At 43.2% G+C, this 15,661-nt stretch overlaps 1 protein-coding gene across 1 annotated transcript in view; it reads left to right on the top strand.

The window, feature by feature from the left end:
• LOC144685063 (hatching enzyme 1.2-like) overlaps nucleotides 1-15,661 on the top strand; it is a 132,809-nt gene that overhangs the window by 63,478 nt on the left and 53,670 nt on the right. Inside the window, exons 4-5 of the mRNA XM_078549598.1 lie at nucleotides 8,407-8,585; nucleotides 12,099-12,180. Of these exons, the coding sequence (XP_078405724.1) occupies nucleotides 8,407-8,585; nucleotides 12,099-12,180 (261 nt within the window). The remainder of the gene's footprint in view (nucleotides 1-8,406; nucleotides 8,586-12,098; nucleotides 12,181-15,661) is intronic.

Below are 15,661 nucleotides of genomic sequence, written 5' to 3'. Positions count from 1 at the left end.
CATTTTAAAAAGTGTTATTATATGTATATATGTTTTTTATAAAAATATAGATTGTGATGTCTTAGCCCTCTGACAATTACAATACCACAATTATCTTGTGGATGGCTTTTCCTGGTCTAATGCTTCAATGCTGTGCTAGCCCAGTGGCTGCAGCAGTACAAATGGAAGGCTGATTACTCATCGTGAAGGACACTACACCTGGCCTTGCAGGATACACTCAAGAAGCTCCAGCCTCAAAGGCCCAGCTTCGGACTGCACCACTTTAGCATGAGTGGATGCCATCTGGCTCGTTGGTTGAGAAGCAACAGCAAGTGCACTAGCAGAAGGCTTTGGTGGGAGCATGGATACTGCAATCCTGAGAGAAGACAGCAGGTCCTGGTACCACTGAACTACTTCTGCTCCCTGAGGCAATGCATCAGAAGCCCATGTAACCTGTTAGGACAGACTGCAGAACTGCTATGTGACCCTGAAAGTTCCTTGCTGGCACCTGCAATCATGATGGTAGCATTCTGAACTTGCAAGACAACAAGCTAAGATTTCATGACCTCAAACTGAGGTGCCACTGCAGCGCTCACAGGTTGGGTGGCTCCTGCTTGTGCTGCAATGGAAACTGAGGCATCAGCCATCAGATACTGCATCATAGTCAAGTTAGCAAGTGCCTCATGAAGTTGGTCAACACTTCTATTGTACAAAGGATAGGCTCCAAGTTCTGTGCAAATCCCTGTGCTAAATTGGAGCCTCAGTGCTCTATGCTCCAGGTCAATAGCAGCAGGCTTTCAGGCAGGGTAGCTGATGCACCAAGCATTTCCATGTGCATGCCTACTAACCTTTTAAAGCACTTCATGCAATCAAAGTCCTCATTTGAACTCTCAGCAACAGAACTGCATGCGACCTCACCCTCTTGGGTGCTGAAAACCACATGATCCTTGCTCTCTGGCCTGGATGCAGCTCACTTGTGCCTGGTGACTCACCACATGCAGATTTCATCTCTGTATCAGTCTCTAAAGTACATATAGGGCAGAAATTTTTGCTTGGCAGGCGGTCGCGTGCCCGACCTGTTCGAGCATGAAATGACACATGTTTATGTCGGCTGAGCGTGCCGACGTCAACGCGCAGTCATGCAATAGTTTGGTCGGGAGCCGGCAGCAAGCCCGCCTACAATTAAAAGTCCTGTTAAGGTTCAAGAAAGCAGCTCACCACCACCTTCTCAAAGGCAACTAGGGATGGGCAATAAATGCTGGCCCAGCCAGCAAAGCCCACATCCCATGAATGAATTTTAAAAAAGTAATCAATTAACTTTAATTTTTCACTGCCTGTCCAACCTAATGGTTGGCGGGCAGGTGAAAAGGCCAAGTGGTGTTAGCATTTTTTTGGAAACCTCATCCACGGGTGGGATGAGGTTTCCAAAAGCAAATAAAAATAAAATAAAAACTTTAATTTTTCATTAATAACATCCCTGCTCATGTGACAGAGTCACATGAGTGGACATGTTTCATTACATTTTTATTTTTTTTTCATATCTCTTCATCTCCCTGAGGTGGCTCTGTACCTCAGGGAGATTATGAAGTGCTCACTTGGGCGCATGCCCTCCTCTCCTCCCTCCCCTGCACAGGCAGCATTCAGCACTGCCACTTGTGTTTCACGCTGGGCAGGCTTAATTGGTCCGCCAGCATGAAATTGCAGTCTGGTGCTGATCACGGGTGGTGGTCGGCTTCCCGAGCTCCCCCCGCCAACCCCCACCAAGCACGGCTGCCAAGGGCAAAATTCTGGCCATAGTGCCAGTATCTAAGTTGGTGGCTGCTTATCTTCCTTATCAGTCTCTTCTCCTTCTAGACAATTAATCTCCCACATAACTGGCTAGCCAGGCAGCAGTTATTGTATATCTAAAAGTTTTATGTCTAGGGTTGGTGAGTTCACTTGTTAATCAAACTCTAATTTTCTATGTACAAATCAATTGCTGCTTGCAATCAATAACGGGGAGAGACTGATGTCAGAATAAACAGTGATGGTCTATTGAGACATAGAGCAGAGCACCAGATCATACGTGCTTACTCAGAAACCTCCAGAACTAGACTTACAGATCTGAGTTGCCTGTGCTGTACAGTGATTTGTCAGTGCTGTCACTTGATCAGTACACTTGCATTCTCTTAAAGGTACAGGGTACCTCACTTTATCACATCCCTCCCCCTTTACTTAAAAGTACAGCTAACAAACTTAAAACACATTAACTATTTACACGATAACTATTTACATGCCAAGTCTCTCAGGAAACCTTCTTTGATGTGTTGAGCATCGTAGCCCAACAACCTTGGCTGGTTGCTCTGAGACCTCCTTTTCAGGGGCCAGCTGCCCACTAGGTCCCTCAGTGGCACTGGCAGGTTGGACTCTCCTACACCCTTCGGCCCCGCAGGCCCCACCGATACTTCTGAGTCATGTGACCTTCCTTCTACCTGCAGAGCTGACTCACAGATAGGTGATGACTGCATTTTGCCTGGTGGGATTGGCGTTCTTTGGCGGAGAAGATCCACATGTCATTGAATTACTCGGCCATTTACCAATATACTATAGGAGAGGGGTCCAGTTACAGTGCTGACCTCGCCTAACAACCAATTTGGCCCATCATCAAAGTTCTTCGCAAGGACCGCATCTCCTACTGTGAGAGTTCTTTCGTGTCCATGTCCATCATGCCTGGTCTTCTGTGCCTCTTGGCTTTTCTCCACCATCCCCTCTAAGTTCAGCCAGATCAGAGTCTGGCGGATGCGGAGATGTCTCTTCATGAGGAGTTCTGCCGGGGCAATGCCAGCCATTGTGTGTGGCATGGTCCAGTTTGCGAAAAGAAACCAGGACAAACTCGTACTGATGGAATCCCCTTCCACCTTTTTCATCCCGGCTTTAAATGTTTGGACAGCCCGCTCAGCCATTCCACTGGACGCTAAGTGGTAGGGGCAGGTTCTGATATGGATAATGCCATTTAAGGTTATGAACTTGTTGAACTCTGCACTGGTAAATGCGGTCCTGTTGTCAGAAACAAGGACCTCCGGCAACCCATGTATGGAAACTTCTGCCGCAACCAATCTATAGTAGCATCCGAGTGGGCGACCGGACTTCATAAATGTCTATCCATTTGGAGTGGGAGTCAATCAGCAAAAGGAACATTGTGCCCAAGAAGGATGTGGAGGCGCACTCATGGCTGACCTGGCCATTCCCAAGGGTGCAATGGAGCTCAGGGAGGGAGCTTTAGCACTTGCTGGCATTGAGGACAACTCTTGACCTGAGTTTCAATGTCTGTGTCCATGCCAGACCACCACACATAACTGCGAGTGACCATCTTCATTCTGCTAATGCCCGGGTGGGCACTATGTAGCTCGGCTAATAATGACCTCAGGAGCATGACAACCCTTGCCCCCATAGCAATATGCCGTCCTGACAGGATAGTTCATACCTGTGGTCATAATAGGGTTTCATCTCTTCGGAGTCAGATCCACCAGACCAACCATACAAGACCTTCTCACAGACGCTTGACAGTAGTGGGTCCTGGCTTGTCCACTCCCAAAATTGTCTGGTTTGAACATCTGAGGAGTCCAGAAAATTTAGCGCTGAGGCGAATTCCTGGGAAATTGGGGGTTCCCCGTTGTTGGCTGGTGGGGAAGGTGGCTTAGTGCGTCAGCATGTGCAATTTGAGTACCTGATTGATGAACAAAAATGTATTCATAGGCAGCTAATACAAGCACCCATCTCTGTATGCGAGCCAATGTGATGGGGGGTATTGACTTGTCTTCCCCAGATAATCCCAGCAGGGGCTTATGATTAGAGACGATATGGAAATGACGACCATGGAGATATTGGTGAAATTTACAGATGCCGGACACAATAGATAACCATCTTTTTCAATTTGGGAATACTGCCACTCTGCGACATTGAGTGTGCAAGATGGGTTTCTTTGACCCATCCGCCATCCTATGTGAAATAACAGCCCCTATGCCATAAGGGGATGCGTCACATGTTAAAATTAATTCCTTTTTGGAGTCAAAGTGGACCAACAGGGCTGATGATCTCAACAGTTGCTTAGCTTTCAGGAAGACATCCTGGTGCGGGGCTTGCCAACTCCATTTTTGGTTCTTCTTAAGTAGGCCACACAATGGGGCCAGGACAGTCGAAAGATTTGGGAGGAGTCGGCTATAGTTGTTTAACATGTCTAAGGAGGCCTTAAGCTTAGTGGCATTTCTCGGGACAGGCGCCTCGCGAATGGCCAGTACTTTCTCTTCCAAAGGGTGCAGGCCCTGTGCATCAACCTTGTGGCCCAAGTAAATCACCTCTCTGGCTTGAAACAGGCATTTTTCCTTCTTTAAGTGTGGCCCCACTTGGGCAAATCGCTTGAGCACCTCCTCCAGATTTGCTAAGCGCTCCTCGTCGGTTAGTCCAGTGACCAAAACGTCGTCCAAGTAAACGACAGCATGGGGTAAACCTTGAGGCAGGTTTTCCACAGCCTTCTGAAAAATAGCACATACAGAGGAGACCCCTAAGGGCAATCTTGTGTATTGATACAATCCACGATGCGTATTAATGGTGACAAGTTCTCTAGAGTCCTTTTCCAACTGTACCTGCTGGTAGGCATGCCTCATATCTAATTTTGATTATGTAGTGCCTCCTGCTAACTTTGAATATTACTCCTCAATCTTGTGTATTGGGTGTCTATCCAGTCTGTACACTTCATTTACAGTTAGTTTGTAGTCACTGCACAAACGTATGCTTTGGTTTGTCTTTAGCACAGGTACAATGAGTGCCGCCCACTCAGCAAACTGCACTGGCTGCAGGATGCCCAATTTTTCTAGTCTGTTCAACTCGGCTTCTACCTTGCCCCACAAAGTGTAAGGGACTGGTCTGGCTCTTATAAACCTGGGGGTTGCGTTTGGGTCCACATTGATATGGGCCTCTAGCCCTCGAATCCTTCCTAATTCATCGTTAAAAATCGAAGAGTATCTTTGCAATAAGTCTTGTAGGCCTTTTGTAGCAATTTGAAAAATTTTGGCCCATTTCAATATAATCTTTTCGAGCCAGTTGCTGCCTATTAAGCTGGGTCCCCCTCCGGCTACTACTAGTATGGGCAATCTTTCAGACTGAGCTCCATATTTCTATGAGACCTGACATAACCCTTTCAGTCTTATTTCTTCACCCGTGTGAGTCCTCAGCTTTGTGTTTGAAATTTCTAACTTCAAAGGATGGGTTCCTTTACTCAGATATCTAAATGTACGCTCTCCAATGATGGACATCAACGCTCCCGTATCAACTTTCATCTTAATGGGTTGTCCATTGATCATTATGGCTACTTGGATTGGCTTGGTTCTATCCACTTTGAGGTTAAATAACAAATGGATGTATGATTCTATTTCTCCTGGCTCTTCCATAAGGCATATTTCACAATTTTTCCTTTTGTTTTTAAGGTGTTGTTTTAGCTTTTCTCTGCAATGCTGCCTTATGTGGCCATAGCGGTGCCAGAAAAAGCATTCGGCTTATTTGAGTTGTCGTTCGCTCACTGGAGGCCTGGATTCATTTCTCTCGTTCATTTTGTGGGTTTTCACTGCAGTACCATTGTTTTTCAATGACCTGGAGCTACAGCTCATTTCCCACCTTTCCGTAGAGTCCAAAGTTTTCGCGCCTCTTGTTGTCTGATTGTCCTGCTCGACCAGATGGACAGCACCATTTTTTGTGTCTTTTATAACTTCAGAATTTCTAACAGCACTCTCCATCGTAATAGGTAATTCTAATGCCTTATTGAAGTCTAGACTAGGCTTAGCTAGCAAACACCTTTGGGTAATATCATCTCAAATCCTGCATATCAGCTGGCCTCTCAACACATCACTAATGGATGTTCCGAATTCGCAATGCTCAGTTAATGCCTTTGAAATGGCCACATAGTCAGCTATTGTCTCCTCTGGAAGCCTGTTCCTTGAATTGAACTTGAAGCGCTGCATAGTAACTGAAGGCTTTGGTCTCAGGTGGCTCTGTACAATTTTTATTAACTCGTCAAACGTCTTTGAGTCTGGGGCGCTAGGTGTCGTAAGGCTACGGATCAGCCCATACATTTTGCCCCTGCATGAGGACAAAAGAATTGCCCTCTTTTTTCCTCCCCTGCAATGTTGTTAGTGGTAAAAAAGAACACTAGGCATTCGACATACTGAAACCAGTCATCTGAAATGGGGTTGAATGGATTGACATGCCCGAACTGTGGCATCGTGAATGACTGCAAGGGAACTGCATTTCCGAAAGGCTTTCCAGGCAATGATGAATTTAAGTGATGGCTTACCACAGAGTTATGCTCTCTCTGGGGTCTTTTACAATTTTCTGTCCATAGCCACCTTTCATGTATTTACTCTTTTAAATGCATTGCCACTTTAAGAGCAGTCACTTTTTTTTAAAACTCTGTCTCTGCACCTGTCGGCTTTTCTCTGCTGGGTTTCGCACTCTTTTCAACTTTTGGTGGGATCCCCGCGATCGCGATTCTGTAGGGTTTTTAAAAAATTTTAAACTGCAGCACTGTTTTCTGCTCCAATTGCCAGCTGTCGCCTATTTTACAAGTAAGTACAGATGCTCTTTCCTATGCTTTGCTCACACATCATGTGGACTCACACTCAGGGGTCTTGCAATGTTTTTATCCTTGCCGCCACTTTTATGTCTTGGGTCAGTGAATTCGCTTGTCAATCGAACTCTAACTGCACACCTTCTTATGTACTCATCAACTGATGTTTGCAATCAATAACAGGGAGAGGATGATGTAAGAATAAACAGCGATGGTTTATTGAGACATAGGCAGCGCACCAGATTATATGTGCTCACTCAGAAACCTCCAGAACTAGACTTACAGTTCCAAGTTGCCCGCGCTGTACAGTGATTTGTTAGTGCTGTCACATGATCAGTACACTTGCATTCTCTTAAAAGTACAGGGTACTTCACTTTACCACAAAACGCGTAAAGGCACAAGGGCAGATACAGTAAGGGATGGGTGGCACATCAAGAGCTGCAAATTGTAAATCATAACAAATTGCAGGGTGAAGGGGAAGTGGGATGGAGAAGGTGGATGAGGTAAGAACATGCCATTATTTGCAATGGTTTCTGTCTTGTTGTTGGCCTTTGTCTCAATTATTTTGAATACTGTCTCCTCCATGGGAGTGACCATAGCCACTGTGCCCGTTCCCTGCTGTTTAGCTTTTGCTGCCAAGTTTGTTAACATGTGCCACAGTTGTATAGTTGACAGTGTTTTACTAGCCGTGTGATGTGAGTGTGTGGCTGGCAGCAGTGCTAAGTGTTGAAGGTGAGATGAGGCAACAAGTGTGAGGTATGGATCGGGGTTGAAAGGGATTGTTGGTAGGTGAGTGAAGGGGCTGTACTAAATGGAGTAGTGTGTAAGGTTATGGTATGTGAAGATACATTAACTAATCTTGATTACTTGTGAGAGGTCACAAACTTATTTCAGCCCTGCATCCAGCTCATCAGGGCTAGACTGCTGACATTGAACTCAATCCCACTCCCATCTCAATATCTGATTGGAGGGCCACCTGGTCCCCTGAGGAAAGAGGACCTCTCTCCTACTGTGCACCTCCTGCACTAAGGCTTCCAGCATGGCATATGGGAACCTTCTGAAATGCTCCCTAACGTGTTGCACCATTTCTTTACATTCTCACTGGTCTTCAACTCTTCTATAACCCTGTTTCAGCCCCCTCTACCGCCAGGATGCACCTCGTCTATGACAATGCAGTCTGATTTTAAGTATAGCGCAGATTAGCTTTAAGAGGTACTGGCCTCACGCAAAACTGGGTCCCCTACTGAGGCATGCAGCTACTGAAAAGTGTTTGAATGTTAGGCTGCTTTTTTCGAGTAATCCGTATAAGTAACAAGCAACATGCTGCCTGCATTACTTTGTGTGGATGTGGTTTAATCACTGTGCTGGATTTCAGGGTGATTCAATCTGGCCTCCAAAAATTTGATGTGAGCATGTTAGCCATTTTATATAAAATAGCAAATGGAGGAATTTTGATACACATTATTTAACCATGAGTGCATCATTGCTGAAACTGATTCTGTACTCGTGGAATATCCTCAATTACTTACTTTTATGTAGTGGGTCACTGGATAGCTTCTGGCAGCAGGAGCACTAGCTGATTTCCCTTACCTTTTCTGGGGAACTGAACAAAATTTAGAGTCTCTATTGTTGCCCAGACTGATACATGTATGACTCAGTATCACATCCCTTCATGGGTTTACTCACTCTGCCAGTGGAACCCCTTATTTAAGTTAATTTAATTCCACATTTCATTTGACAATTTTAGTATCAAAGATAACTAATATAATTTTTTATATATAAATATTAATTTATTTTTAATATATTTAATATTTTAATTTTCTTTTTAGCTGTTGGTCAAACATAGGCTATACTAGACATATACAGTTTGTTTCATTGGAAAGACATGGTTGTGTACAACCTGGCGTTATACAGCATGAGTTACTACATTCAATTGGTTTTAACCATGAGCAAAGTAGAAGTGACCGTGATTACTATGTAACCATCATTAAAGAAAATATTCTGAAAGGTAAGCATGCTTAAAGTATTTGTGTTTGCAACTGAGGTCAAGTCAAAGAGGGAGATAGCTAGGCCAACTGGACAAGAGGAAAATCTTATGAACAATCAATAAATGCTAAAAATACTAAATTAACTCTTTGCCTTGGTTTTCACAGAAGTGTGCTCTAGTGGGTTTGAAAGGATTCTAGAGGAGACAATAAAGTAATTAGTTGGAATTATATGAAAGTAAAAAATGTGCATAGTGTTTTGTTGTTCATTCACAACTCTTTATATTGGGGCAAAGAAATTTCCTTTGAATGAATGCTGTCCACATGGTAAAGTTCCTGCTATATAAGAATGCTAGAGCTGGCACCACCTTTGCAACCTAATGGATGGCCAGCCATCACTGATAATTCTGAAAATATTTTCTGGCGTATACTATAGAACTCCACATAACCTTTCCAAGCATAGAAAGTAAGTTTTCACCGGCTTAAATTTTACATAAGCCTTGTTGCACTGCTCCTCTCTTGTGTTTGGAAACCTCAAAATGTCTCACCAGCCACTTGTAGAGACAAAAAGTTATTATACTTTAATTTGGAGAAATTACATTTCCTATCAAATCATTCAGGTTAAAAATCATGCTGAGGAAAACAGATCATCCTACCAACCCTACTTTACAGGTCTGGGTTTTCAAACCTTTTAATTTTGAACAACACCCTTGGAGTGGTTGCTTGCCAACTATAGGCTTTTTGAAGTACAGCCCCAACATTGATTGACATTCCATTTGTTTTCTTTTAATGTCTTTGATGTAGTCAAGTTAAGTAATTCTTCAGCAAAATGATGCCAGATTCTGCAACTCGTAAAAGCGATGTTCATCCCTGTTTTTAATAAGGTCTTACTGAACAACTTTTTTGTTTCAGATTGACTTTGTGCCAATTTAATTTTTTAACGTAAATTTTCTTTTATCCTATGTAGTTTTACTACAATTGGCACGAGAAGATATGCCATATTACCCAGTAGCCATCCTTAATATATGCTTTTTCTCTATGATGAAATGAGTGAATGCTGAATATCATAGGGTGAAGGTGTCATGGCAGCATCCTGTATGCTGATTGTTAACATGGAGGTTCTGCTTGGAGAATCAAGCAATTTCATAGAACTATCAAGCTCTTTCTGTCAGCTGCCTGACTGCATGCCAAAGCAATGCAGTGGGCTGCTCTGCTAAGATCCCCCTGTGACTGCCAGAAAGGTGACTGATCAGCAGAAGTTGAGTGTTGCGGTTACCATTCTAGATAGAATAGTGCCAACATATTACTCATTTTCAGATCTTTGTTCAGAAAGTCACAATGACGGTCAATGGCAACTTTGGAGAAGTACTTCCTTCTAACACAGGCTTCTTCATAGAGGTCCTTGTTAATAGGACCTAAGTTGGCTGTAGTTTCTCCTAATTCTCAATAATAGCATAGAGAGATACACCCCGGGGAAACAAGGCTTGTTCCTGAGTCAAATGACTACTGGGACAGGGGAAGACTACAGGACAAAGTGGGATGAGACAGTAGAAGCTGAATTTTCACGGCAAAGGCAGGAAATAGGAGCTGAGTCTGTTTCCTCCAGTCACCTCCAGTGGGAAACTGATTAAAGTTCAGATTTTTGCAGAGGCGAGCCTTTAGTTGATATGGAAACCAGTTTCCTGTACAATTAGAATGAGTGGGGGCAGGAATGGAGGCAGGTTAGATGAGCTGTGGACTCATTTAGACACCCATGGCAGCCAGAAGAGGCTGCTGGCTGTCCTGGGGGAGAGGTATGCACAGTATGCCAAAGCCTTCCACTCCACCACAGGAAAGCAAAATGTCACACAGGAGCCGAAGGCTTGGCAATCAAGGCAGGACAGATCCTCGCTTCACTAATGCCGATCTGGATCTCATGCTGGAGGCCATGAGGAAGATGAGGGAGGTCCACTTCCTGGAAGGTGGCAGGAGAAGGCCAACCTATTATGCAAGAGGGAAATCTCTCTATTCAATATCATCTCCATCATTTTCCCCTGCCTTCAATTCCTCTTCATATCTTACATCCTGCTCATGCCCAGATGAGCTGTCCACTTCCAGGGACTCACCATCCTGAAGGTCCACATCTCTTTGAAGGGTCATGTTATAGAGAGTGCTGCAGACCACCATAATGACCAAGACCCTTGCAGGACGGCATTGGCAGGCATCACCTGACTGTTCCAGACACAGGAATTGCATCTTCAAAAACCTGATGTCCTATTTGATGGCTGCAATGTTGAGCAGGTAGCATTGGTTTTATTGCTCCATACCTCCATCTGGGCTCCCATAGAGGAGTCTGTAGGTATCTCTTAAAGGGATTTACTTGGCCCCAGAATCTATCCATACACTTTTGGGGCTAGAGTGAAGATCCTCGTCCCTCATCTCTAGCTTCCTGATGCACTGGGCTCCATTCTTCCTATGCATGATTCTGCTCCTCATTTCCAATTGCCTCAATTTTTGAGGATGCAGCACCTGTTTTCAGCTGCACATTCCTGGTGAACAGATGGAGTCCAAACGGCCTGGCTCACCGATCCAGTGCCAACCTGATGCCAGGAGGGTGAATTGACAAAGTTGTTAAGGCTGATTCCTCCCCTGACCTGTGAAAGATGGCTGCAACTTTTCCTTGAAAAGACAGGTAAGCCCTTTGATCTCTAATAAACCTTTGGTCATTTACCTGCAAAAACTTTTGCTGCCTCACTTATTCTCACCTGACTTGGTCCATATATGCCTTCAACTAGTTTGAGGCCATCAGCTTCTGAATGCCGACTGCCTCCATGAAGTTTCTATAAATAAAAATTCATGATTTAAACAAGTCCCTTAACAACCTTAATTGGCCTTAACATAAGTACAGGCCAGTTTTCAGGCCTGCAATTCCCCTGCCACCATGAAAATTTCCAATGTCAAGACAGAGGCGGGACATCGTCACACATGATGCTGGCACTATTTTATCTTGGCACCTATCTTCTTTCCGACCAAAAATCTGGCCCAGGTCCCAAAGTACTGGTCTCAGTAAGCGTTAAATCAAAAAAGGGAGAAAAAGTATTTTCAGTAAGAAAATAATAAGAATAGATTTAACATTCTCATTGCTGCTTGGACCAGTTGGCAGGGAAACTATTATCCTTCTTATCTGTCTGTAAGTTACTCAATGTGATAGGGCTTAAATATGAGGCATATATCCGCAGCATCATGGGACAACAATCCTGCTCTGTTCCAGCAGAAAAAATTAATAATCACTGAGGAAGTTCTGATGTGCAAAGCAGCCAGTAGATTGGACACCGTTAAGCACCCAACCCAATGGAAAAGAGGGGTGTATATTGGACAGCCCATCTATTGTTGCCTATCATACACCATTGGTGAAAGTTAACATTTCCCTTGTTGACCAAAGTAAAAGTCAAAACCCTCTGATGATGACTTTCTTGAAGATAAAGAGAGTAAATAAATGTATTAAACTGGTTAAAACAAGAGTTATTTCAATTATTTCTGTGTGTATTACTTTACAGGAGCATGGTTCAATTTTGTGAAACTGGACACCAATAATCTGGGGACCCCATATGATTATTCTTCAGTCATGCATTATGGGAAGTAAGTGTGAGATTAGCATTTTGAATTGCAAGAATAGAGGAATGTAATATAGGAAGCTTGTGTTGAGACAGAAAGTTTAAAGTCTATTTTCAGAATATAAAGAATTAAACATGTCTGTGGTATGTGGAAAATACCTAGCCTTTTTTATAAGCAGGCAAAAACATTTTATTCATTTTCTATCTCAAATACCTTGTACATATTATTGGATTGGGTCAACACTTGAATGAATTGCCTGAAGAAAATCAGGTAGGAGCAAATTTCCTAAAGCTATTTTGATGTCATGACTTGAAGAATAGCATTTCTATTCTTTTGTTCTCCTGCAATACATAAAGGTATACAAACCCCAGAGCCTTCTGAATTTTCCACATGCTGTTCTATTTGTTTTGTAATGACTCCTGCACATGCTCATGTTTAAAATTACCTGCATTGGTTAATGCCACATTCGATTACTTGTGTGATTCTAACGTGTTTTAATCTTTACTTCAATCAGTATAAGACACTGAAGGGTATGGAGAAATAGAGATATGTAAGGATTCAAATACATCATTCCCCGAATGTATGGATGCAAGTTGATTTCTTTCTATATTTATTCTTTCATGGGATGTGAGCATTGCTGGCTAGGCCAGCATATTTTTCCAACCCTAATTGCCCTTAAAAAGGTGGTGATAAGCTGCCTCCTTGAACCTCTGCAGTCCATTTGGTGTAGGTACACCCACAGTGCAGTTAGGAAGGGAGCTCCAGGATTTTAACCCGGTGACAGTGAAGGAACAGTGACATAGTTCCAAGTCAGAGCGGTGTGTGGCTTGGAGGCGAACTCGAAGATGGTGGTGGAACAGTTCCGAAGAAGAGTCATATTAGACTCGAAACGTTAACTCTGTTTCTCTATGCACAGATGCTGCCAGACCTGTTGAGATTTTCCAGCACTTTCTGTTTTAAATTCTTAATGGGGCCATTTGGCAACTATAACAGTAGATGTAGACTAAACAGGCATTTTTAAATTTTACTTTTACTGTATTTATTTAGTGATTCCAAACATTAATTGCATTTAGCTAGTGAATTCAACAGGTAATTTCGTACATAACTGTTTACTGAGTCTGTTACAATTATAAGGTTTATAAGAGTATTATATTTTGGGTCTATAGCTTTAAATTTAGGATAAATGAAGGGGGTCATATGACCTGTTTTACAATCTGTCTGACAGTAAGCCTGGGTGGTTTGATTGTTAGAAATCAAAGAAAGGGCAGGTGGCTTTCCTGAGAAGAAAGTGCAAGGTACTTATGATTGGACATAATGGCAGCAGTCTCTGAGTTTACCAAGAGCCAGAATTTTACGTCCCATGAGCGGGCGTGCGCCCGACCTGAACGGGCATAAAATCGCACGAGATGATGTTGGCGAGCATCCCCACATCATCATGCACTCACGTGACCTTTCGCTTGATGGGCAGGTGCAAAAGTCAGAAGAGCGCCCGCCGACAATTAAGCGGGGACCTAAGCTCATTAATGGCCCGATTGTAAGTGATTTTTTGTGACCCGTCCAACCTTACAGTTGGTGGATGGGCCAATCGACCAGGCGGGCTTTACATTTTATACTTTTGATGAAACCTCATCCAAGGGCGGGATGAAATCTCCATTCGGATATGAAATAAAAAGAAATATCTGGGGACTGTTTTTTTGTGAGGTATGCTTTCAGGTGCTGGATTGTGCTGCATGGACTTTTTTTGCAGTGTTTTGTGCTTTCTTTTATTATTTGGAGGTCTGAAGGCATCTGTCTGCCTTTAGGAAGCTCAGTGGAAGTACTCACCAGCACCCATGGTGACATCGGCACCCGCCCTCTTCCTGCCCCCACTGGCAGTGCTGAGCCTTTCTCCAGGTGCACTTCATGCTGGCTGACTGTCAATTGGCCAGCCAGCGTAAAATCGTGGTTGGAGGCCCATTGTGGCCGGGAGACGGTTTCCCGCCTACTCCCGGGCCCACTAATCGTGCGTGCCCAATGAGCACAAAATTCAGGCCCATGAGTAGCCTTTGAGTCTCTCAAAGTCCCAGAAAGGTGTTGAAGGTACTGGATTGTAAATAGTAATGCTGCAGAATGTCTGTTTACTTCTAAGACAAAAGTTGTGATCAAGGATAGCTAATTTCTACCTAGATACAAGGCTAATGTGTTTTACTTTGCCATGGGAAAGAGGGGAGAGGAAGCAATTTTTGAGACCATGTTCCAGACTTCCCAATAAATCAATAAATATTAGAGACAGACAGCAGAGATTCTGTGTGGTAATCAGAGAGGAAAGGCTGCTTGACTTTGTTAGCTCCCACAGCTAGGGGCGGGAGAGAGATGGTCTCTAGTCAAAGAAATGCATCAGCTTCTATGGATTCTGGGAGATTTGTTCTGGCATGGCCAGGAGGAAGGAGAATCATCAGAAGAGGCTTTACTGCTGGTGGTGGATTTAAGGTACTCTCCAAAAACTGAGGAGAGCACTTGGAGACAGTCACTCAAAGTTATTACTTGGTGAAGTGGAAATAAGGGAACCCATTGGAAGTTGGGAGAAACTGTTGACTGTTATAAGGACTGTAATCCTGTGGAGAGTGGAATGTGTGATAATTATAAAAGAGGAAAGTTTCTCCCTGTAATTTAAAGTTAAGTTGCCTACAACTAAAGTGCTTATACAAGGTGCTTTTTGTCATTTGTTACAGTAAAAGTATTAAAATGTAAATCTTGTCATTCTTCTAACATTAACTGAAAGATCAAATCTCTTTTTAAAAAATAATAGGATTCTATGGGGATCATAACAAAACTGCAGGCTTTTTGTGTGATTTTGAATCCACAGGCTGAGATAAGCAAAGTGGGTTTGGCCAGAGTTTACATGAGCAGGATTTCAAATTGACTTTTGCTGTATTCATTGAAAAGTTAAAAATGTCTATGTCTATTGCTGAAACTTTCCTCGAAAGAGAGGATTTACCTTTGAGTGACTTGCAATGATGAACGAAGGTTAACTTAAAAGCAGTGGCAGAAATTTTGAAAATAGAGTTAAAAGTAGGCAGTACGAAAACAGAGATAGTTGCGGTATTGGCTCAACATTTGAACCCTGAGAAAGAACATATGTTATGGATAGGAGAGAAACAAGCAAGCTGTACTTATTTCCTTTCACCAACTGTCCATAAGCAGAAGGTGTTTTGAATTATTTTTGAAGTGTGGTGTGACATGTTTTCCCAAACCCTTGGTTTGTGGAATCCAATTTACTAATAACTCGCAGCAAAATCACATAATGATTAACTCAGAAGGTTAATTTATTTCACTTTCAAATCCCAGGGGAGGAGTATCCGGAACTTCCCACTCCACTACACGTGCAAATAGTAAGGGGGGAAATAAAAAAAAACGTTTTACAACTATGGATGATAGTATCACTACAACAATCACAGAAATGAATATTAGTTCACGTGACTTCCGGAGTCAGAGTCCAATGAGAAGTTTAGTCCCAATGAGTTTT

The sequence above is a fragment of the Cetorhinus maximus genome, chromosome 9 (assembly GCF_964194155.1).
Source record: "Cetorhinus maximus chromosome 9, sCetMax3.hap1.1, whole genome shotgun sequence".
Classification (NCBI taxonomy): domain Eukaryota; kingdom Metazoa; phylum Chordata; class Chondrichthyes; order Lamniformes; family Cetorhinidae; genus Cetorhinus; species Cetorhinus maximus.
Note: the sequence above shows the minus strand (reverse complement) of the source record. Positions and strands in the feature narration are given on the sequence as shown.